General features: G+C 38.1%; 1 protein-coding gene across 4 annotated transcripts in view; it reads right to left on the bottom strand.

The window, feature by feature from the left end:
* Positions 1–323: 323 nt before the first annotated feature.
* LOC117139679 (proton-associated sugar transporter A) overlaps positions 324–25,722 on the bottom strand; it is a 145,633-nt gene continuing 120,234 nt past the window's right edge. For all 4 annotated transcript variants that reach the window (XM_033302161.1, XM_033302160.1, XM_033302159.1 and 1 more), the window contains 3 exons: positions 17,498–17,931; positions 17,256–17,430; positions 324–601 (listed from right to left, as the gene is read on the bottom strand). In XM_033302161.1, the coding sequence (XP_033158052.1) occupies positions 371–601; positions 17,256–17,430; positions 17,498–17,931 (840 nt within the window). In that variant the 3' untranslated portion in view covers positions 324–370. The remainder of the gene's footprint in view (positions 602–17,255; positions 17,431–17,497; positions 17,932–25,722) is intronic.

Below are 25,722 nucleotides of genomic sequence, written 5' to 3'. Positions count from 1 at the left end.
AAAAGAAATTCTTATAAATTTTCGAAGTCCACAAACCAAATTGCAATAACGCCAAAACTTGACTGACATAAATTGAGCTCCAGCTGCAGCAAGACCAGCAGGCTTTTAAAAGTGGTAGTATTGCATTTCGTTGCGATCCTGCGTTAGGCGTCGTTATGGATTCATCCTAGACACGTAAAATCGAAAAGAGTAATGAAGCGAGTGAATGAAGCAACATACCTTAAATGGTTAAAGATTCCATTTATAAAGAAATAGATAATTAAATCTACATGTACTGTTACATGTTTAAAGATTATAAAAATATATAATTATAAAAAAATACATTTAAGCAAGCTATATGTTTCAATTTATTATTTCGTTCGTAGTATGCTTATAGATCTAAATACATAATTCGTGTAGCGGACAAGGCACCACAAAAACTAAGAAAACTGGCGGTACCAATAACAGCTGTTGTAGTTCCCGATATTTTTATAATAGTTCCCATACATAAGGATAAAAGAAATTGGGCCAAGAAAACCATGCTACTTATGATAGCCACATCAGTACCCAATCCACGCAATCCTGATCCAAGTTTCGCTGCACCGTTTTTATCCAATTCAAACTGAAATGAGAAGAACGATAAATATTTAAAAACTTACATTTTATAAATGTTTTTTTATATAATTTTGCCGACGGCAAAACAATTAAACCCCTTCGGATAAAGCGGTTAATTTTTTTTAAAAGCCTTTTCTTCTGGTATTGACAATATCTCAATATTTTAAATGGCAAATATTAATAAAATATTTAAGAAGGTTTTTAACAATTGAGAAAGTCATAATAGTAATGCAAATATTTGCCTAGTTGAATTAGAAGTGAACTATAATAATATGAAATATCTAATTATCTTGATTTCGACCATTCATCGTATGACATTCTACGTTATTTGCTTGCTAATATTAATATTTATTATTAATATTTTTTCATCATGTTATCTTAAAATTATTTCTGCTCGTTTGCCAATGTACATTGCGAACATGTGATTGTGAACAGCTTTATTTACAATCGAGTTTTTCCCTAGTTCCACCTCCATGTATTTGTTTGAAACACTTTTAATTCCTAAAATTCTAAACATCTAGGCAACAGTTCTTTCCTCAATTGGACTATATGCCACAAGCACCTTGATGGGCTTATAACCCACCACGGCAACAACAGCAATATTATAGAAGTAGCAACTAACCACAGGGAAACCACTTTTCGGCACCCCCTCCACGCCCATCGGCTCCAAAGCCCCAAGCGCGGCCGGAACCAATGGATATAGATCAAAGTATGCAGACAAGACGTATAAAATACATGAACAGACCTTTTAATGGCACCATAACTAAAAGACCATTGGCACAGCAGACATTTGAACAGACTGACAAAAGACAAAGGAACTTCCATGTGACAACTGAGGACGAACAGCAATAGCTGGAAAACGCAGAGCAATATGTGTCTGAAGTTGAGGGAGTATCAGCTTCCGAATATAGTGAGGCACAAGAATATGATCAAGAACAGGAGCTAGACAACAACGAACCATTGGAATCCTACTTCGTTGGTCTTAATTTTTCAGAGTAACATCCTCCTCCTTACTGTATAATCGGTGAGCGAGGAATGATCAAAATGCTGATAGACACAGGCTCCAATAAAAATAACATACACCAAAAATATGCAACAAATCCAAAAAAAAAAAAAATGAAAAACCTTTCCATGTAAGATATGTTGGCGGCACCGTTTTAGTGACTCACCACGTAATAGCCAACCCGTTCGGGTCCAAAAACAGTAATCTCAAATTTTTCCTCTTGACAGCACTCGAGTCCTTTGAGGCGCTGATAGGAAATGACACAATAAGAGAAATAGGAATAGACATATTTTCAAGGCAATTCATAATGATAGCAAACAAACTAAAAATTAAAATAATTCAACAACCCTCACAAGGAGTAAACAATCTCCGACTAGAACACTCCAATAACAATCAACAACAAATTATGAAAAAGATCTGCTCAGAATTCCCAAAACAGTTTAATAACCCAAACGAAACATTAACGCTTACAACAAAAGTGGTAGCAACGATTAGGAGTACTAACACCGACCCTATCTATTCAAGACACTATCCTTATCCAGAAGCACTCAGGAAAGAAGTAGGGAAACAAATACAAGAGCTACTCGAAAATGGAGTCATAAGACCATCACGATCGCCCTACAACTCTCCGATATGGATCGTACCTAAGAAGGTAGATGCATCGGGACAAAAAATTTCAGAATGGTGATTGATTATAGGAAGTTGAATATGGCCACCATTCCCGATAGGTACCCGATCCCAGACATTAATTTTGACCTTGCTCAGTTAGGAAAAAACTGGTTCTTTTCTGTTATAGATTTAAAAAGCGGTTTCCATCAGATTCCCTCAAGGAAATCCGACATAGAGACAACGTCGGTGTAAGATGCTTCGTCTATATAGACGATATCATCCTATTTAGCAAAACAGAAGAACAGCATGCAAGCGACATTAGTAAAATTTTCCGAACTTTAGACGAGGCAAATATGAAGGCTAAGTTGGACAAGTGCGAATTAAAAAAAAAAATAGAATTCCTGGGATTTTTGATAGCAGACGGTGGAATTAAAACAAATCCAGAAAAAGTAAGAGCTATCGCAGAATTCCCTATTCCCAAGACACTTAAAGACCTTCGATCCTTTTTGGGACTTTTAAGGTTTTATCGGCGTTTCATAAAAGACTACGCAAAACTGGCTAAACCCCTTTCAGGCCTTTTAAGAGGGGAGGAGGGCCGAGGCCGAATCTCCAAGACTGCTTCAAGCAAAACTCTAATGAGTCTCGATGAGAATGCAATGGACGCTTTTATGAAGCTAAAGAAAACTCTTGCATCTGAGGAAGTTATGTTAATTCACCCTAACTTAAAAAAGGAATTCCAACTGACAACGGACGCCTCAGACTATGTAATCATCAGACATCATGTAATCAAGCAGTATTTTCCCAAAAAGATAGACCCATAATGTTTATTTGAAGAACTCAGAGTAAAGCCGAGGAGCACTACGCTCCAAACAAAAACGGATCAGGAAAATAAAATGATTAACGAACACAAAAGAGCTCATCGTAGTGCAAAAGAAAATAAACAGCAAATATTAGAAAAATAATATTGAGAAAATCGTAAAAGAATGCAGAGTCTGTAAAGAACACAAATACGAGAGACATCCGAATAAACCCGAAATACAGAGAACACCTATACCCCAATGTCCAGGTCAAATTGTCCACATCGATCTGTACTTGACCTGTAAACAAGTTGTCCTAACCGCGATTGATAAATTTTCTAAATATGCGCAAGCGAAAATCGTAAAATGTAGTGCGACCCAACATGTAAAACAATACCAAAAATCGTGGTAGTAGATAACGAAAAATCGCAAAGTTCAGGTCCAATAATGAGAATAATGCAGGAGAAATATAATATAGAAGTGTATAAAACTCCACCCTACCATAGCACGGCAAACGCACAAATCGAACTTTTCCATTCAACCTTAACTGAAATCATGAGATGTCAAAAGGCAGAAAAACTCCATAGCTCAATAAGAGATATTATAAGCAGATCTATAATTAAATTCAATTACTCTATACCAGACAAGAAACCATTAAAAAAATAATAAATAATAAGGAGAAAGATTTAGAATTCCACAACGAAACAAAAGACTTTGTAAAAACCTATAAGGCCGGTGACGAAATTTACGTAAAGAACAACAATAGATTGGGAACAAAGCTGTCATCGAGATACAAGAAGGAAATAGTAAAAGAGGACAGGAACACAACTGTTTTGACAGAAACAGGAAGAGTTTTTTACAAAGGACTAATACGAAACTGAAACTTCATTTACAGGTTTTTACTGGCTGCATGCACAGCTGAAGTACACATATTTGACAATACCAATTCCGAAATAGTAACGCTGACGACTAGACTAGAAAAAGTACAGACAGGAAATTTTCGATTAATTCATGTGATTGATCTCGAACAATACCTAAAATCGTATGACCCAATACTACCGTTTATCATGGAGGAAGTTAAGAAATCCCAAACATTAATCGACAATCTAAGAGTTAAGAATAAGAAGAAAAGGCACATCGAAATTTTAGGTAGCGAATGGAAATGGTTAGCCGGATCTCCAGATAGCAGGGATTTCGATATAATACAGGAGAAGATTAACGGAGTATTGACAAACAATAATAACCAAGTAATTTTAAAAATAGCTATAATAGAAAAGATAAATAACATTACCCAGGTTACCAATAGCATTACCAACAGTCTCAAATATGAGGGAAATGCACAAAGAGACATGAGTACCACCAATATGTTCCAGACCCAATGCTAAAAGAAGAAATGCTGAATCTCAGCATGCCAATACAGTCCTCTTATATTAGACGATGATGAAATTAGACAGATAAAGAAGGTACTAGAAACAGATCAAATGCCATATGTCAATTTCAAAGAAGCTATGCATATAGCGGAGAGAAGTACAGCGAGCAATGTTTATATACGTCATAAAATTTTCCATAACAAATTCCGCACTTTGCAGCGAGATATTGATTAAGCCAGTTAGAATCTAACAATATGTCAATAAAATAGAAAGCGAAAATATAATTAAATGTAAGGAAAGACTTTTCTCAAAAATTGTAAGCTGTAATAAATACAATGAAATAACCATCTGTAAACATAGAAATATAAGAGAAATAATCAATACGCCCTGCCTACCAAACTTACTAAAAGGGAAACCTGCCAACTGCACCAGAACAAATAACCAACACGTCCCTCAGGTGGAAGTGTTGCTACCAGGGACCATCATTACGGGAGGACCACCAACCTCAATGGTACGTTTCTCGTAACCTACAACAATTCCACCATAGAAGCAAAGGGACAAAAATTCGAACCTAAAGATACCGTCTACGCCAAGCTAATGCCAGCAATCTTGCAACCTGAAGTGGCCATAACCCAAGTCAAAGAGAAATTATCATTGGAGCTGATGAAAGAATTAAATGCCAATAACATCAATACGATAAGTTTACTGAAGACGACATCACACCTAGTCGACATATCTTTTGGAGGCGTTGTTACCATCATTATCATCTTGGCCCTAATATGAATGACGATAAAGATCAAAATTGCCGAAACTCCTGTCATAATCAATACGGTAAAGTTAATGCTTCAATCAATATTTCAGCTGCCACACAGGGCTGTAATGTATAAAAAGAACGGCGGCAGTGCCCGTATCGAACCGATAAAGAGTTAAAGTGCATCACAGCAGTACCGGTGTGATCAACACTTAATTTGTAACTGACTTTGCTATGCAGAAGGTAAATGAGCAAGTTTCACAAAATAAAGATTTAAAGAGCTGTGCTCGCTCTCTATTGAGAGAGAGGAACATAGCACAAAGGGGAATGCAAAATCTATAGCTGCACAGAGCAATGTGTAAGAGTGATAAAATAAAATAACTCAAATTTAAAAAAGCGTGAACCTCCAGAGTGAACAGACGTGCTTTCATCGAGCTCCGTATAAAATCACTTGATTTAATAATATAAAATATATAAATAAATCGAAAGCGAAAGAGACGCTATTGGCAATGTTAAATTGCTAATTGCGCGCCCAGCGGCAAAAAAAAGCAAGACGAGCGCCGACTCTCTTTGCACCGGAACAATGCCTACATCACTGTCGTGTCTGACGCGCGCGAGCACAAAATCATCCATCCGGTCAATGACCTAACACCTGCAAAATGCAAACGATTGCGGTCTTGCTCACCACTGCTTATGACTGCACGAAATGAACCCGAACGCACTGAGAGCGTATCTCCCAAGCTCTCCCCATTCCAAACGGTGTCAAGTTCTTTAGCTATCAGTACAGCAATCACGATATGTACTGCAACTGCACCTTTAGCAACAATAACTGCAATAACAACTGCAACAGCACCAACATCAAATCTATGCTCAAAACCGACAAAACAAAACAAAAAACTTTATGAAACAGGGCTGGATCGCTACATCCAAATAAAGCGAAAGCTAAGCCCACAACACAAGCAGGCTGGTAATCAGCCGAAAATAAATCGAGCCAACGCCTCCAATGACTCAAAATCAAATAGGTTTGCACTATTGGATGACTGCGAAGTGCAGGAGCAGGGGCAGAAGAAGATAAAGCCGCCACTAATATATATACGTGAGAAAACATCAAGTGCGCTGGTTAATAAGCAATTATCGGAGAAAACAAGTTCCATGTTATACCTCTTACTAAGGGTAACATACAAGAAACGAAAGTGCAGACTCAGGATGAGTCTAGGCACCGATCAGTGACCAAGTTTCTGGACGAAGCTGGGAAGAATTACCTACCAGCTGAAAAGTGCAAAAGGATTGCAGGTTGTCATTAAAGGAATAAAGTCATCAGTGACAGCATCCGAAATTATCGCGGCACTAAAGGAGAAGAACTTCAACGCGAAAACGGTGATCAACATTCTCAACAGGAACAAAGTGCCGCAGCCCCTCTTTAAAGCCGAATTGGAGCCATTTAGTCAGAAAAACAACAAAAATTAAGTACATCCTATATATAAGCTACAGTATCTACTGCACCGAAGAATAACCGTAGAAGAGCCACACAAGCGCAGGCAACCTGTGCAGTGCACCAACTGCCAAGAATATAGACACACCAAAGCGTACTGCACCCTAAAATTCATCTGCGTCGTTTGCAGCGATGCATTGTTTACAAGGAACTCAAGAGTCGCCTTAACAAACGAGTGGATTCAGCTCGAGATCGTATCACAACAACAATTCATAAAGTAATGGAACCGACTACATCTAACATCCCTTCGTCTGCCAGCCACCGAACAATGCCAAATTCTTCCTTTGCAAGTATACTAAAATCAGGGATCAAAGTACCGACAGCAGTCACCTCCAGCATCCAGCATAAAATTCACCAAATAAACAAATAAACACACAGAACATGCAACAGCAGCCTATTGGCGTTGAAGCGATTATGCTCTCGATGCAGCAAACCATGAAAGACTTCATGACCTTCATGCAAGAAACTATGCAAGAGCTTATGAGGAGCCAAAACATCCTTATTCAAATGCTCGTTTCTTCTAAAACAGGATAATGACTCCCTTAATAATAGCTACCTGGAACGTCAATGGCGTTTCCCGGCACAAGCTAGAACTTGCTCAGTTCTTAGCCGACAGAAACATTGACGTTATGCTACTCTTAGAGACTCACCTTACCGAAAAGTACAACTTCCAAATACCAGGATATAAATTTTACTTTACGAATCACCAGGATAGCAAGGAGGCACTGGGATACTAATACGATTGCGAATTAAGCACCACCTTCTTGGTAATTGGCAAGAAGACTGCTGTACCTCTATAAACCTCCAATGCCATAACGGTGATCTCACTCTGGCTGCTGTCTATTGCCCACCTTGCTTCACAATCTTCGAGGAAAAATTCACAACACTTTTTGACTCGTTTGGTGAAAGGTTTGTTGCATCTGGCGATTGGAATGCCAAGCACATGTACTGGGGATCTCGGATAGCGAACCCTAAGGGAAAACAGCTGTACAACGCAATCATCAAACCGCAACACAAACTTAACTATGTTTCCCCGGGAGCGCCTACATACTGGCCAGCAGATCCCATGAAGCTTCCAGATTTGATTGCCTTTGCCATCACAAAAAGGATACCCCAATCAATGATTACAGCTGAGGCACTTCCAGAACTCTCATCTGATCACTGTCCGGTGCTCTTTCATCTTTGTACCAGCTACAACACATCGAGCGACCGTGTAGGCTTACAAGCAATAGGACATACTGGGCGAGGTACAAAAAATATGTTTGTTCCCATACCGGCTTTTCTAGCCCCCTGGAAACTGAGCAAGACATTGATCAATTTTCTGGTGATATAAAATCAATACTTGTCACAGCAGCAAAAGCGTGAACTCCACAAGACAACCATGCATGCAGTATAAAGTTTAACAGGACAAGTAGATTTATTGAACTGCTTGTGCTTGAAAAACGACGACATCGAAGGGAGTGGCAGGAGCACAGATCACCTGGCGCAAAGAGTAAATTAAAAGCAGCTTCTCGCAGACTTACCAAAGCGCTTAGGAAAGAAGAAGCGGACGCTTCACTCCCATAGGCACAAAGAACTCGTTGTGGAAAGACCACAGGAACCTACAGGCACCAACAGAAACGGTTGTACCTCTCCGTAACTCTACAGGAAACTGGTCTCGCAGTGACACGGACAGAGCAAGAGTCTTCGCTGATCATCTTAAAAATAATCTTATCATCTTATGAAACGCAGATCTACAACCACTAACCTCTTGGAGCTAACTTCTATTGTAATACAGGGTTTCAAAAATAATCTTCAAACAGATGTCTACACTGATTTTAGTAAAGCATTTGACTCTGTTAAACATTGCCTTCTAATAAGAAAAATTGATCTTATAGGTTTCCCTGTTGATCTTCTAAATTGGATTTCAAGCTATCTGAATGGCAGGACACAACAAGTCCTCTTTAAAAATTCTTTATCTTCTATTCTCCGAGTCACATCCGGTGTCCCACAAGGGAGCCATCTTGGTCCGCTTCTTTTTACCTTATTTATTAACGACCTCCCCTTAGTAATAAAACATTCGCGTGTTCTTATGTAAGCCGACGATGTTAAATTATGCCTTCAGCACAAGGACAGTTCGCGCCATTTGGACTTACAATCCGATCTAGACAGCTTTCAAATATGGTGCCGTGATAACATATTAGACTTAAAAGGCTCCAAGAGTAAAGTTATGACCTTTTGTCGTGTCAACCCAATACGCACGATTTACACTCTAAGTGGGTGCCCTTTGGACAGAATAACACGGGTTGATGATCTTGGTGTTCTTCTGGACCCTAAACTAAAATTTTCTGACCATATTTCGACTATTGACAATAAGGTTTTATAAATGGTTTGGTTTTATAAAAGGGTGGTCTAAGGAATTTGATGATCTAAACCTTATTTATGACTAAAACCTTATTTATTTCGCTAGTCCGTCCGATTCTTGATTATGGATAACATGTTTGAAGTCCACAATACGTAGTCCACTCGGACCGCATTGAATAGATCCAAAAAAACTTCTAACTTTTTGCCTTGCGGTGCCTAAATTGGGATGCAACCCGTATATTACCTCCTTATTCCAGTAGACTACTTTTAATGAATTTACCGTCCCTAGCTAACCGTAGAACTATGCTTGGAACAGTCTTTATTCGTAAGCTTATTCGTGGGGATGTTGAGAGTCCCGACTTGATTAGTCGGCTTAACTTCTCGGTTCCAAGTAGATTCACTAGAAACTATATACCCCTTATCTTAAATCATTGTAGATCTAATTATGAGTTGCATGACCCTTACAGAGTTTTATGTTCTGACTATAATAGACTTTATCCTATTATCTGTAATCTTGACTCTCTGCCGCTATTAAAGCAATCGATTTTATCTTTTCTATTACATAATTAGATCCTACTAACACTAATATTTAACATAGTTATTTCACATTATATTCATTTCCTCGTTCCTGTTCTCTTTTTTATATCGCGTCTATATCTTCTCGCGAATCGAGCCGTACGATACACGGCAGCGCCCCTCGGTCGGTTGGGCGGGAGGTGTGGCCTTGGGACCCATGAAAAAAAAAAGAAAAAAAAAAGTATTTCAACCAAACCCACAGCCACTAAAATTGGATACTTACCTCAAAAGTGGAAAATATCAATTATAATTATGATCCCTAAGCCTGGGAAAGACACAGCATCATCATACAGGCCAATAAGCTTACTTACTTGTCTATCCAAGCTATTTGAAAAAGTGCTGCTGCTACGCATCAGCCCCTACCTCAAAACACACAACACACTCCCATCGCACCAATTTGGTTTTCGGGCAAAACATGGAGCCATTGAACAGGTTAACCGCATCACAACAGAAATTCGCACTGCCTTTGAACACCGTGAATATTGCACAGCTCTCTTCTTAGACGTTGCACAAGCATTCGATAGAGTATGGCTGAATGGACTTATGTTTAAAATTATCAAACTGCTGCCTCAAAACATACATAAGCTTCTAAAGTCTTACCTATATAAAAGAGTGTCAACGCATCGAGAAGCAACATCGACATAGTACAGCGAGCACAGTCTAGGATTCTGAGAATCATTACTGGAGCTCCATGGTATCTTCGGAACGAGAATATACACAGAGACTTACAAATAAATCTTGTCATTGAGACAATCAGAGAAGAAAGTAAAATACAATAAAAAACTAGCCTCACATCCAAATCTCTCTCTCTCAAATCCTCTTGCAAGAAAACTTATTCGAGTATGCAGCCAAAGCCGAACCCGAACGACAAATCAGCCCAGCGTTAAATTTGTTAGGCCACACAGCACGAATCATTTCATAAAATGATATTTAGTTAGTTTAGAATAAGATTTGAAAACTTATTGTTAGTCTCTTAAGTAAAAGGAAGGATTCAATAAATAAGCAAAACATCAAAAAAAAAAAAAAAATTTATTTAAAGCTGCTGCTGGCTGCAGGCTGCATAACCAAACAGGAATCTTAAATTCTCTGGGAAGTCAGAAATGTCTATGAAGGATTTCATATATCGCGTGGAAGCGTTAACAAAGCAAACTTTAGGCTGAAATTTTATGCCAGTAACCTTTCACCAGTGAATGGTTTTGGCGCTACCATAAGAGTGTATCTCAAGTGCACTATAAAGATTTATGCTAACAATTTATTAGCATTAGTGAAGACTCTGCGATCAAACCTTTTAACTGATATTCAGCATGAATTATTATATGACCAAACTTCTGATGTTAAATCTTTACGTCATTTAGTCAGAACGCGAAAAATTGTTATACAAACGGTTGCGAAGTCCAAGCCTGTTTCAGTCCTAGGGAGAGCTAATTCTCGAAGACATGTTCATGTCATTTCACAGCCCGATTCCGAGGTTACATCAGCCGAGGAAGGCGAGTTTGATGAGGACATGGCTGTATCTGCTATAGATTTATCTTGTTGCAATTGCACCAAATTGCATTGTTATCAGGAATGCTTAGCAGAACGAAGGATATTCTGCTATGGTCGCGGACAAGCCGACACTTACAAGCCCAATTGTAAAAAGTGTTCTTCCAGTTTTTCGAAAAATGGGAGGTGAGTTAACAGGATTTAGTCCGCAGGAGTAAAGATGTTGGGTGTTTGCTGGTGTATTACTTTTGTAAGTTGTTGGCACTCGTATAGAATGGGACATTTTTCATAAAGACGAGTTTACGCTTTAAGTTCAATATCAAGAGTGAATTTATATTTCCTTCGTTCTGTTCATGAAACCTAAAATCTAAGTACATGGGGCTTATGTATAAGAGTTATGCTAGATTGTTCTGCCGCTGGTTGATGTTGTGTCAGCGTTCTTGTCGTCTGGTCTTGCTGCTGTTGGCGTCAGCGTTTGGCCGGATGTTGGTACAATGCTGATCGATACAATGTAATGTTGACACACTTGTTTATTTGTTTCGTTGTACCGGAGGCCCCATGGGTGTCGATGTTCCCAGTGGTGTAGGCGTGGGGGTTTAGGGGGTGTGGTAACTCCTCCCTCCCCAGTTTGAAGCGACGGCCATAGCGAAGGTATTGTTGGAGCGTAAATAGGCAGGTGGTGATCGTCCTGTATGTGAAATACGTTTTTCGTGCGTCGATGCAGCCATGCAGCAGCAGTGAGAATGGCGACTGAACTCAGTAGAATGTAAATGGTCCAAGCATGTTGTGTGGCGGATTGGTGGATAGTCAGAACCTTATTTGATGTTTCCATGGCCTCTAGGTGAATGTTTTGTAAACTCAGTATTTTAACGGTTTTATTCTTGGTAATTTCTTAGAGGGTGAGGTAGGATGAGGTCTAGGTGCTCAAAGGTTGTCTCAACTCCGTTGTCGTACTCTATGCCATTGATGCGTATAGTTTCGTTCACGTATTTGATGATAGCTGAGCCATTTATAGTGATTTAGCTGCTGTTATTTAACTGAGCCTTTAGATTATTGGCGTTAAATGCGAAAATATAGCGTTTGTCCGCCTCGAATACGTCCGCGACAGGGCCTCTCTCTTGCACATTGCAGGAGCTGCTATTGGAGGCTAGTAATTGTTGAGTGCAGGTGTCATTTTGCGGTGTGTTGATATATGCGTCCTTGTTGCATATAAACGTGTCGTCTACTTTGGGGCAGTTTTGTGTCAAGTAGTATTTATTAACATTATTCTTATATATTAAATAGTCAGGAATCATAACAAAGTATTTATTATTAATTGGTAAGGGATTTAGTCTGGCTAATTTGTAATTATCTCTTTCAAAAACGGGTATTTGTATAATAAAAATTATGTTATTTTCGTAACTTAACGTGTTCATTTTTAACAAATCGTAAATGTGTTGTTCGTTTTTTATTGTAATATTTTGATTTTCCAGTAACAGTAAGATTCGGTTAATATAAATCTGGGTATTACATTTATTTTAGCTAATAATATGCTTTCAATTATATCGTTCAGGTGATTAAGTAGTAATTCTAAGTTATAGTTAATCCTATTTATATATTGTAAATTTTCCATGATATTTTCTTGTTTATAAATTATATTTTGCATATCATCAAAGAATGTTGTTATTAGAACTTGTTCATTATTAATATGATTTGTAATATTCTCAAATCTAATTTAAATTTCGTTATGGGGCTCCGCTGCCCAGCTGCCACGCGATCGCACAAACAGCTGTTTACGAGCTTAAAGCTTCTCTATCCCAGGGTTCAAGTTCTGGCTAGAACCCCGGTGGTTTGGTGCACACTTCAGTATGAACTTTTTAAATGAAACCGCTGCGGCTGATGAATCATTGGATACTGCGGTTCTCTCGAGCCCCTAATGTGCTGCCCCGCAGCGCTTTTAAAAAATAAAGCGAAAGTCTCGTGTTTCTCTGGAGACTGAAAGGAAAAAATCCAAATCAAGCATCGGCAAACAAGGGGAAAACCCTTCGTCTACAGAACCTAGATATGGCGGCAACTCAAACCGATTTGGTTTACTTGCGCATCTCTTTGTGCTTTGTGCTGGTGTTCCACGAGGTAATGTCCTCGGCCCCCTGCTCTACTGTCTGTATAGCCACGACATGCCGCAGCCGGATGTAATCCTTTACGGGAAATCTATGTTGGCCACATTTGCCGATGACGTGTGCGTCACCTACAGGTCCCGATGCGAGCACGACGCAGCCGGTGGTATCCAGGACTTTGCATACCGGTTCTCGGAATGGGCAAGACGTTGGAACATTGGCATCAATAGCAGTAAATCCAACAACGTCTGCTTTACTTTAAAGCGGAGAACGCCACCGCCCGTCTACATCGAGGAAGCCCCGTTCCAGAGCCGAACGCAGCAAAGTACCTTGGAGTGCTTCTGGATCGCAGACTCACATTTTCCAAGCATGTGACCGACATCAGGACGCGCCTACGTGCTAAGGTGGCGAAGCACTACTGGCTACTTTGTTCACGCAGTAAATTGTCGCTATCCAACAAGCTGACAATTTACAAACAGATCTTAGCACCAAACTGGAAGTATGGGTGCCAAATCTGGGGCTTGGCATGCGACAGCCAAATCAAAAGAATCCAGGCTATTCAAATTAAGGTATCAAGACTCATCACCGGCTGCGAGTGGTTTGTTCGAAACACCACTCTGCACAGAGACCTGAAACTAGTAACGGTATTTGACGAAATAAACCAGCACTCGAGCAGATACCATGACAGGCTGGAGCGCCACAGAAATCGGCTAGCCAGCGCTCTAAACAGATCTCGCCCACCAAGGAGGCTCAATAGAAGGCAACCGAGGGATCTCATTACCCGATCTCCTTTGACAAGGGTCCGCAGAAGCTGACGCTTATCTTAAATCCTATTTGTTATATGTGATTGTTATGTAATTGTAGTAAAATTACTGTAAATTTGGAAAAGCTAACTATAGTTAGCCGGCGAGCCCAAATGGGCTGAATTAATAGATAAGAAGGACACAAAGGGGCTTCAAGACTTCCCCGTATGCCTTAATAAATAAATTAAAAAAAAAAAAAAAAAAAAGTAAGCTTATTCATTTAACAGAAACACCAATAAATATTTTAAAAAAACAAATCATATTCGTTAAAACATATTAAAATAAAGTGGAAAGTCAACCTATTTTGGTAAATCAATTATTACAATCTTCTACGATAAAATGACAAAATTTTTGCTTAACCATTTCATTTACAAATGCATTACCATGTACATTATGAGTGAGGTAGATTTTGAACTTATACAAGCAGCACCTAAAGAAATCATAAATACATAACAAAGATAAATTGTAGACTCATTTACGTGCATTCATATGCAGAATTCAAAGAAATCATACTGCAATAGCATGGAAAACTATTGCACCCAGGTATCCACAAAATGACAAAGCTATTTAAAGAAAGCCATTACACTAACACACTAACTAGTTATTTATAAAGTACTAAACAACACAGACACACCCCGCATGAAATATCTGTATAATAAATTACTTAAAGAATTAAACGGAATAACTATTCACCAAAAAAAATAGACAGAAGCGTGGACTATTAAACGTAAAAGGTTCATCTCTTAAATTCCTATTTGGTACACTTGATGAGAATGATCGAGTGCATTTTCAGGAAATATAAGATCAATGTTATACAATTTATGAACGACGGACTACAACGACTTAAAAAGTATGAGAATAATCGCAATAGTATCGACACTCTTGTATACGGACTTATGCAGTTTATTGAATACATAGAGATGGGCATGCAACTTTCACGCTTACGACAAATTAAATAACGTTAACAGTCAAAACGTAATACTGATTAAAACATTAACTTGGATGAATCTCAAAGACAACAAATTTCTAATCATATCACACATACCCATTAGCCAAACACTGATCAACACAATTAAAATAATCCCTTATCCTGATCAAAACGGATACCAGTTGGATTGCTAGGACCGTGAGTATTACTTCGAAAATAAAAATTAAATCTTCAATCATAAAAATGATGAAATAAATAATGATTGCATCACAAACATAATTAAACGTAAAAATACAATGTGCAATTTCATTTAAATTCCCACAAAAGAAATTATTAACTGTGTTTAGCCAACTATAATTTTAACATGGAATTTAACTGAAACTAGCATAGTAGAGTTCAAATACGAATCATTTATTCGACTCGAAAACAAAAACCATTTTACTATATATACTAATTTCTTTTGTTGAATTCCAAGTTTTCGTTGCCAAATAATTGAAAACAAAAAAGTTTTCCATACTAACACTTAATTTCAAATTGATCGTGTATATGACAGCTATATGATATAGTGGTCCGATCAGGCTTGTTTTTTCATATAATTTTGCTAATTTTAAAATTTTGTGCTAAGTTTCAAGTGTCTACATTAACAAGAAGTATTTTTTTGATGCTTTTCCCATGCAATGGGAACAAATAGACCACACTGACCTACGGACGCGACCAAAAATCAAAAAATCCATCATAACAAATTTTTGCAAAGTATTTGACAACTGTCTCTAAAAAGTCCAAACTTCTAAGTGGCGAACCGGTTTTTGCTAAATATGTAACGGGACTTTCAGAAAAATTCCTCAAAGTAGTGAGCAGTCTGTCAGCTATTTTCAAAATAAAATTGTACTTTTCAGTGGTCAAACTTTTGCTATTGTGCTAAATTGATTTAAAATGGATTTTAAAGTTGAAGGTATTGTTTTTTTATGTTGTTTTTTATAATAAACTTGCATGTCATTTTGTCCTGTGAAAACATTTTAATTGAACTAATTGTTTTGTGTATTTTGTGAACGTTTTTTCTATGCTTAGCTTAAGTTTTAGATATGTTCTTGTCATTTGTGTTTCCCAGTTACACTTCATAAAATTTTAATTCATGGACCGAAGGTGAAAGATCACGCGTTGGTGTCGATTGGGGAGCTCTCAGAGGAAGCTGCAGAGTAAAACAACAAGGAAATTTAAAAAATACCGACTGCAGCATACCCGAAAGGTGTCTCGCATATTCACGAACACTGATTTGATTAAAATACTTCTTTTGAGATCAGACCCCTTAACATAACAGGTCAAATAAAAATAAAAAAGAATGACAAGTCGAAATTATTATTGTCGACCTGTGATTTATTAGAAAATGATTAAATTGTAAGAACACGCTGTTGAAGCACTAAAACTTTACTAGTTATATAGTTAGCCACCATTCTTATATTTTAATTTCTGAATTAGTTAGTTTTGCTGTGTTTTTTATTTTTAAAATAAATAATTTATACATTTAATAATAACAATACATTGAATACATTGAATAATAATAATAATAATAATAATATTTCAAGTAAAAAAATTGTAGCATGCCTTAAGGTGTATTTTTTGTTTTTGCCTTCCTGTGGGCGTAAATATTATCGACCACGCCTATTTTTAACATTTTTAAAATTCTTAAATTTTAAAGAATTTAAAGTATCAATTTCTTTACCACTAGAAGTATTTTTGGCCGCGACTCCATACAAACCCCAGTGTGCAGTAGGGCCTCGTGGATTTAGATGGTCGGTTATTAACCAGGTACATAAATCAATAATGGATCTGGTCTGGGAGAAATCGGTTACGATTACTATTGACTTGAGGGCATGCCCAAATACGTTCGGAGATATGTTAAAAATTGTATAACATGCAGAGTTTCTAAATCATCTTCAGGAAACGTTAAAATGTGCATCCTATCCCTAAAGTAACCACTCCACGGAAAATTATTCACATCGACATATCAGGCAAGCTTAGTGGTAGAAGCGATCGTAAGGAATATATTATTATACATATTGATGCAATTACCAATCTTTATCTCTATTTTTATCTTTATCATACCTCCACATTGAGTGCAGAAACCTGTGTTATGGCGTTAAAATCTTCTAAATTTAACCACCCAAAGCTGCCAAGCCCACACTTTTGAAAAATGTTAATTTTTTCCCATTTTATTCACCAATATCTATCAATATCCCAGAAAAAGTATGAAATTTCGCGTTCGCATTTCCACTAGCTGAGTAAAAGGTATCTAATAGTCGGTGAATTCGACTATAGCTTTTTCTTGCTGTTTTAATTTGACTTGCGTTTACTTAAGAAGTTATTTATATACATTGAGAGGAATGAATGGTGAATTTTCTTTAAATACTTACCGTAGAAGCATTGTGATAGTGAGCCACAAGAAGATAAGGCATTGTGAATAGTGTAGAGTACATAATACCTGCTGTCCAACTAAAAACTATCACACTAAGTTTGGCTCTAGTTAAAGCCATTAAAGCCATTCCAATGCAATAGACAAGAAGTCCTCCAACGTAAACCGTTTTAGCCCTTTTTGTAAAGAATAAAATCGAATAGATTCATAATTAAAATATTTTAAATTTTGTAAAACACTCACCTAAATCGCCTAATTAGATATTCAATTGCAAGCGAGTAAAAAGAGCATGATAAGGAGTACATGGCCATGCCCCAGCAACCAAAACGTACTCCTTCTTCATAACGTTTCTGGGGAAGAGAGCCTAGAGTGGCCTTGGGATCTCCTTTAAAAACAGCTTCGCCAACAAAATCCGTAAAGTATAGCGAATAACAAACGTGCGCCATCCAACAAAAAAGATTTGTCACGCAAATCAATTTTAATGACAACGGCATGTAAACAATAGAAAGTAAATAGTGACTCAGAGATTCCACTTCCATTGTATTTTGGGCATTTTCTGAATCTCCGTTTTGTGTACATGCATTTTCTTGAATGATTTCAGAATCCTCGGTAAAACTCGTGTCGTCAACAAGTCCATAAGCTAGACTGATGTTTGGATTGTCATCTTCAGTTGTGACCTTTCGAAAAGAAAAAACAGTTTTTCCAATGGAAATTATACTATCAATTAAAATGACTTTAGAGTTGGTTTCTATTGTAGTTGTTACAAATGAAAATATATTTGTGGTCAAGGCCTCATGTGGTGTTCGTTTAATAGCGAATCAATTTTGGTTTTTCGATAGGTTACCTTTTTATGCTAGTCGAGTTGCCCGATGTGGCATGTGTGGAAGGGCTTTAGGGTGTTAGAATCGGTAGAAATTTACAAAACTAATAAAATTATGAAAAAATAACCAAACATTTTTTAAAAATGTGGTCGCGGCAGTTTTTTTCGGTTTTAGTGGACGTCGAATAAAAAAAAAAAACGTCGGGATATCGGGACTTATAAAACGCTCGTAGGCGGTTGATTCGCATGGATATGGGAACAGGTAAAACGAAGCGTTTCCGACCCTTGAAAGTTTTTATATTCTTGATCAGGATAATGGGCAAGTCCGTCTATCCGTATGAACGCTATAATCCCAGAGCTATAAAAGCGAAAGAGTCGAGATTAAAAATGCAGATTCTAGTGATGTCTACGTTTATCTTTTATTTTAGAACCATTTCCTAGGGACAATTACACATATAAAAAGATAGTCTAAAATCAGACAAAAAATGTTTCAGATGCGGGTATATATATATAGTAAAATTGTTGTTTCATTTTTTTGAGTCGAACTTATGTCCCGTCAGTTGACTAAGGACAACGCCAAGAAATAAAAAAAATAGTTTTTAGGAGAAATAGTTTCACGACTTTATTCTTTGGATCTCAGCTTAAGACTAAAAATCAAATGCAATTTGGATTGAGGAGAAGCCTCGGTATTTGAACAATATTTGTATTTCGGGAGAGCCACGCTCTTGGGTTCTTAAGATTAGGAAGTGTTGAAAGGGGGGAGTCAAATCTGCTTAGGTCAGGCTTTAGGATGTTTACAAGAACGGCTGCGCTGCCAAAGATAAACGAATGCTTCGCAGCTGGGATACATTATGGAAAATTACTAGAGTGCATTACTGTTTTCTTTGAGATAATAGAAGTGGCTGGTTTGGACCACCCAAATACGTCACTATATATATAAATATATGTCGGCGCATACTTTTGTAAGCTGGTGGATGTGCTAGAATATTTCACAAGAATAATAATTCCATCAGTTCGGGGAAATCATTGGTATTTTATCATATTGCATTATTGCATACTGCGTTGCTATTGTGTAGACCTTCGGTGCCTTCGAAACTCGCTGCGTGAAATGGAAAATAATAATTGTGCTCCGACATCAGAAGTGGGATCTGGCTCGCTGCCTAACACCATAGATGGGCCGTGGCGCGTTTTAATGGAAATACAAAATAAAAACTTGATCGAACTTGTTAAAGCAATAAAATCAACGGCATCCGAAACAACAAACAAAAATATTGTGGTGTTACCTAAATTCAACGCGGACCTTGAGGGCGCAGACGCAACGGCGTGGTGCTCTACGGCAAATATTATTTTGGCTAACGCAGCGCGTTAGTTATGGCCTTAAGTGCAGCGATGGAAGGAAGCGCGTCGCAGTGGTTTGCTCAAATATGCTATCCGGAAATAACTTGGGCCGAGTTTAAGGAACTTTTCGTGCAACGTTTTGCTAGTGTGGAAACTCCAGCGGCTATGTTTTTAGCAATGCTAGCAGGTTGTCCAACTGACGGCGAATGTCTCTCCAATTATGCTAGTCGCATGATGACGTCGCTTATTACGAAGTGGCGTGAGATGGATGTGGAGGAAATAGCTGTTTCTGTGACGCTTGCTAAGTTGGCTCATGTAGATAGCAGGCTGCAACGATTAACATTTACTTCAAATGTGCGCAGAAGAAGTGAATTACAAACTGGGCTTAAAGCATTAACGTTTAATAAACGAAAGAAAACTCCGCAAGAAGAAATGCGTCCAGCTGACATAAAGCGCCAGCGACTTTCAACAATGAGATGCCATTTCTGTGGAAAACTCGGTCACAAGATGATCGAATGTAGAGCTAAACAGCAGCAGCAATTTTCGTCTAATGCCAAGGACAGCAACGACAGGAACCCTTTTGGTCACCGTCAAAAATCGGATGTGACTTGTTTTAATTGTGGCGAGCGCGGTCATATTTCAACACACTGCAGCAAGCCCAAAAAGGACAAAGGCACGCATCAAGTGAAAAGGATGGAACTATGCGAGGTTGTTGAACCCAAGGGAGAGATGGTTCATCAAGGCGAGACATTTTCGACAACGTTTGACTCTGGAGCGGAATGTTCTTTAATTAAACAAAAACTAAGTAGCAAATTAGTTGGTAAAAGAATTAACAATGTAGTGATGTTGAAAGGTATTGGCAATGGTAGTATTTGTAGCACATTGCAGATACTTAGTAACGTAATAATTAACAATCATTGTATTGAAATATTGTTTCATGTCTTGAATGACATATATTTGAAAAATGACATAATTATTGGTCGTGAAGTATTGTTTCCAGAATTTAATGTTATAATATCACCTGGTAAATTTGAAATTGTCAGAGCAAAAACTGTAAACTATTGTTCTAATGATGAGAAATTTTCTGAGTTCTGAGAACTAAAAGACTTAGTGGAAAAATACTCAAAATCTTTTATTGCCGGAATTCCATTGACCAGAGTTAGCTCGGGAGAAATGAAAATTAAATTAGTTGACTCAAAAAGAACTGTTCAAAGACGACCATATAGACTTAGTCCAAATGAAAGGGAATTGGTGCGAGACAAAATTAATGAATTATTAGAGTGTAACATTATAAAACCAAGCTGTTCACCTTTTGCAAGTCCCATAATGTTAGTCAACAAAAAGGACGGCTCTCATCGTTTGTGTGTTGATTATAGAGAATTAAATTCTAATACGGTATCAGACAGATACCCCTTGCCCCTTATATCAGACCAAATAGCGAGACTTCATGGAGCGAAATATTTTTCATGTCTGGACATGGCAAGTGGATATTATCAAATTCCATTACACCCAGATTCAGTAGAGTGTACAGCTTTTGTCACCCCAGATGGACAATATGAATTCTTGGCAATGCCGTTTGGGCTCAGAAATGCTCCATCTGTTTTCCAGCGTACAGTGATGCAAGCTCTCGGAGACCTTGCAAATAAATTTGTAGTCGTTTATATGGACGATGTAATGGTGGCTGCTTCAACGAAAAGTGAAGCTTTAGAAAGGTTGCAGATTACTCTTGATTGTCTCACAAAAGCTGGATTTTCATTCAATATAGATAAACAAATGTTCTTTTTTAAAGTCAAAAGTTCAATATTTGGGATACGAAGTGAATGCAGGTGAAATCCGGCCAAATTCGCTTAAAATTGCAGCGTTAACTGCTTACCACCTCCTCAGTCGGTCCCTGCTTTGCGACAATTTATCGGATAAGCGTCTTACTTTCGACAATTTATGCAAGGATTTTCTTGTTTTATGAAGCCGTTATATCTTTTGACTTCAGAAAGGAATGAATTTATTTGGAAGCCAGAGCATGAAGAAATAAGACAAAAGGTTATTACACTATTCTTACCCAGAAGCCAGTTTTAGTAATTTTTGATTCGCAGCATCCCATCGAGTTGCATACAGATGCAAGTTCTCGTGGATACGGTGCCATCTTATTACACAAAATTAACAACAAGTCTCATGTCGCTGAATATTTTAGTAAGGCAGCTTCTCCGGCTGAGTCACGTTACCACTCATATGAATTGGAGACTCTTGCTGTTGTTTTAGCAATGAAACATTTTCGCCATTATTTACTGGGTAGAAACTTTGTTGTCTTTACTGACTGTAACTCTCTTAAGGCCTCAAGGACAAAACAAGACCTATCTCCTAGAGTACAGAGATGGTGGTCTTATTTACAATCATTTACATTTGATTTACAATATAGGGAGGGCAAACGAATGGCGCATGTTGACTTCTTTTCAAGAAATGTGCCTTCAGCTGATTTGAGTATTACAACTCCCAAAGTTCTTGAAAAACGAATTAATTTGGCTGAAATATCAAGTAATTGGCTTTTGGCTGAACAGCGTCAAGATTTCGAAATAGTAAATATTGTAAATAAATTGAAAGACAATTAACTGGCTGAGGACGTTGCAAAAACTTATGAGTTAAGAGGAGGAATATTATATCGAAAAATTCAGCGAAATGGTAGAACTCGATCGTTATCAATTGTTCCCAAGGTATTTAGATGGTCTGTTATAAACCAAATTCATAAGTCAATCATGGGATGGGAGAAGACGTTAGACAAGGCCTATGAAAAATTCGAAAATTCGTTGAAAACTGCATTACGTGTAAAATGTCAAAGACCTCCTCGGGCGAAATTCATCCAATACCAAAAGTAAATATCCCTTGGCACACTGTTCACATCGACATAACTGGAAAGTTAAGCGGCAAGTCTGATCAGAAAGAGTATATCATCGTTCAAGTGGATGCCTTTACTAAATTTGTTTATTTAACTTACACGCATAAAATTGACGCAGAGATTTGCGTAAGTGCAGTGACGTCGGCTATATCTCTGTTTGGAGTACCAAATCGCATTATTGCAGATCAGGGTAGGTGTTTTGCCAGCAGTAGATTTAGTGATTTCTGTGAGCAACAGAAAATAAATTTGCACTTGATTGCGACTGGTGCAAGTAGAGCAAATGGTCAAGTAGAACGGATTATGAGCACCTTAAAAAACTTACTAACCGCAGTCGAGACTAGCAGTCGCTCTTGGCAAGACGCATTAGGTGAGGTTCAGTTAGCATTAAACTGTACGGTTAGTCGAGTGACAAAGGCAAGCCCTTTAGAAATGTTTATTGGCAAAGTTGCTCGGCCGTTGGGGTTGGTTCCACCTTGCGATGAGGTAGATGAGGTTGATCTAGAAGAAGTAAGAGCACGTGCAGTTCAGAGTATTTCAGCTGCAGCAGCATATAACAAGGCGCAATTTGATAAAAACAAAGCTAAAGTTGATAGATGTCAATTCGGAGGTTTTGTATTGTTAAAGAATGAAGAGAGGCATCAAACAAAATTAAGCCCGAAGTTCAGAGGGCCTTTGAAATTACTTGCGCTTCAGCAAAAAGAACGAAATTTGTCGGAATTTATAAAATAGTTGGACGATATTGCTATTAAAATAATGTTAAACTTTTTCAAAAGATTTTCGTTTATGCTGGTTATCGACGAGAATTTGGTACTTGCGAAAGCTCTTTTTGCCATATTACCATCATTGCTATTGCCGCTGCCATTCGGCATGCTTACTGAAAGGCCCATTTCTCTGCACATTTCCTCCTAGATTTTTTTTTTCGAATATTCATTCGAACCTTGTCCTCTCCTTTTATATGCCACTTTATTATCTCAGCTCTGTATGATACGTTTAAAACAAATTCAAAACAACGGATCCAAGCATGTATGTTTGAAAATAAATCGGTCTAGTTGTCTGTTACACTCGGGCAGTTTTCTTTTAATAAATAATTCAAAATTTACTATTTTTTTGTCAACCTCTTCTGTCTTTTTCGATTCCAGATTATTGTTGTTGATTGCGGAATAAACGTAATCTGAAACATAACTTATTTGCCTATTGTTACGCCTCCAAATGTCCAGGAGGTCGCTATGTCTGAATTCGAACTTGCCTATACAAAATCAAATTTTTAAGAAAACGAGCAAAAATGGGCAAAAAATATTACTTTACCGTCAAAGACAATAGTTAAAGGTACAAACTGACGTTTTTAACTTTTGTCAGATAATTAGTTATACTCCACAAAACACAGGGGACACTTTCGAATTATCTGTTAAAATACACATAAGTTGGATGTTACACAACACAAAAACAGAACGACTTCACATACATTAACTACCTACGTTAAAAACAACATACCTTGGCATTTATTTTCCATATTTTACTATCATTTATGGATGCGTATTAACAATCGTACCAGGTGCAAGAGTAAGCTAATAATTTGGCGTGAATTGCATTCTCTCAATCAGCTGTTTAACACTTCACCTTTAAAAGCTCATAAAACGATTTAGTGAAGCTTTCGGTCAATTTTGTTTTTGGGTTTTATTTATATGATAAATTTTCTATTAGAAAATAGTTGCTGCTTGGTTAGAATGAGAAAGCGAAAAGGGAATGACAAAAATTGGGAAGACAAAAAGCAGTCGGCAAGAAACGACACATTTATTGTTGAGAAGCCAAAGAGAAGCGGACTCGTTAAATGCGCACAGCTGTACAAATTGAGTAGTGAAAATCATTATGAGTAACGCCGATATGAACGGACTGACGGACGACGAGGCCCCTGGCATCTATAACCCGACATCAGAAGTGGGATCTGTGCCACATCCTGCATTTTCTGAGGAGCAGTGGCGTGCAGTAGTCGAAATGCAAAATCGCAATTTGGCTGAACTCGTAAAAATCGTGCAAGTGACGCCGGCACGCGAGCAGCAACCTAGCTTTGAAGTTAAGCTACCCAAATTTAACCCTGAAGCTGCATGCGTTGAGGCAGGAAAGTGGTGTTCAACAACCGACATAATTCTGTCTGAGCACCCCCTTCAAGGAAGTAAATTGATCATGGCACTTACCAACTGTATGGAAGGAAGTGCATCTCAGTGGCTTACACAAATTTCGTACCATTATTTCTGCAGCGCTTTGAAACCGTAGAGAAGCCGGCCGTTACGTTTTTGAATTTACTCAACAGCCAATGTTACGCGGTATATGCGAGTCGGTTGGTGACGACGCTGACTACGAAGTGGGAATAGAAGAAATTGCCATTACACCTTTTTTGCGCATACACTACAGGCGCTACAGGCGGAAATTATGGAAATATTATTTCATGTAGTCCCGAATGAGCAATTGAGAAGTTTTTTTTTTTTTTTTTTTTTTTTTTTGGATGTATTAATTTAAACCTGTCCTTCGCGGACAATCATTAAATTTGATGACTAAACTTAACGGTAGAGAATTAATTGATTACATAAATTGTTGCGAAACTATACAATAACTGTCGATATTGTATGTATGATGTGTATAATAATGTATGTATATAATTTAATTTAATTTGCGTGTCTAATCCCAGAGAGGTCCAAAGGGTGTGATCGGTGCAGCCTCCTGGTGCGTTGACTGGTGTCCAGCAGGTCTTGTGCCAGGTTGTTTGGGTGGTCTTGAAGCCTCTGCATGTACTGCCTGCTGCTTTTCTTAATCTCATCCTTCACCCAGGGGAAGCTGAGGACCTCGTGTATAGTGGCATTATCGTGGAAAGGGTGAGCGTTTGTGACTGTGCGGAGCGTTTTGTTTTCGAATGTCTGGATAATGTTGATGTTACTTTTCGATGCAGTGCCCCACAGTTTAATGCCATACGTCCAGATTGGCCTTATGATCGCTTTGTAGATAAGGAGCTTAGTGGAAGTCGGTAGCTTAGATTGTCTGCCCATCAGCCAGTAGAATTCACGGACTCGGTTCTCCGCCTGTTTCCGCTTCTTTAGCAGGTGTGGTCTCCATGTAAGTCTCCTGTCCAGTGTAAAGCCAAGATAATTTGGATTGGCTACCTCTGGGATTGGGAACCCGTTGAAACTGACTGGTGGGCAAGTGCCGCGCCTAGTTGCGAAGGTGGTAGCGGTTGACTTGTTGCTGTTTACCGATATATTCCATCTCGTGTGCCACGTGTTCAGTAGATCTAGTTGCTCCTGCATAGTCTGGGAGGCCTCTGCTGGGGTATCGCTGTTGTTAGGAACGCAGTATCATCGGCGTAAGTGGCTGCCATAATGTACTGGCTCGGTATCACCGGCAGGTCAGCCGTATACGTGTTGTAGAGGAGCG

This window comes from Drosophila mauritiana, chromosome 3L (genome assembly GCF_004382145.1).
Source record: "Drosophila mauritiana strain mau12 chromosome 3L, ASM438214v1, whole genome shotgun sequence".
Taxonomy (NCBI): domain Eukaryota; kingdom Metazoa; phylum Arthropoda; class Insecta; order Diptera; family Drosophilidae; genus Drosophila; species Drosophila mauritiana.
Note: the sequence above shows the minus strand (reverse complement) of the source record. Positions and strands in the feature narration are given on the sequence as shown.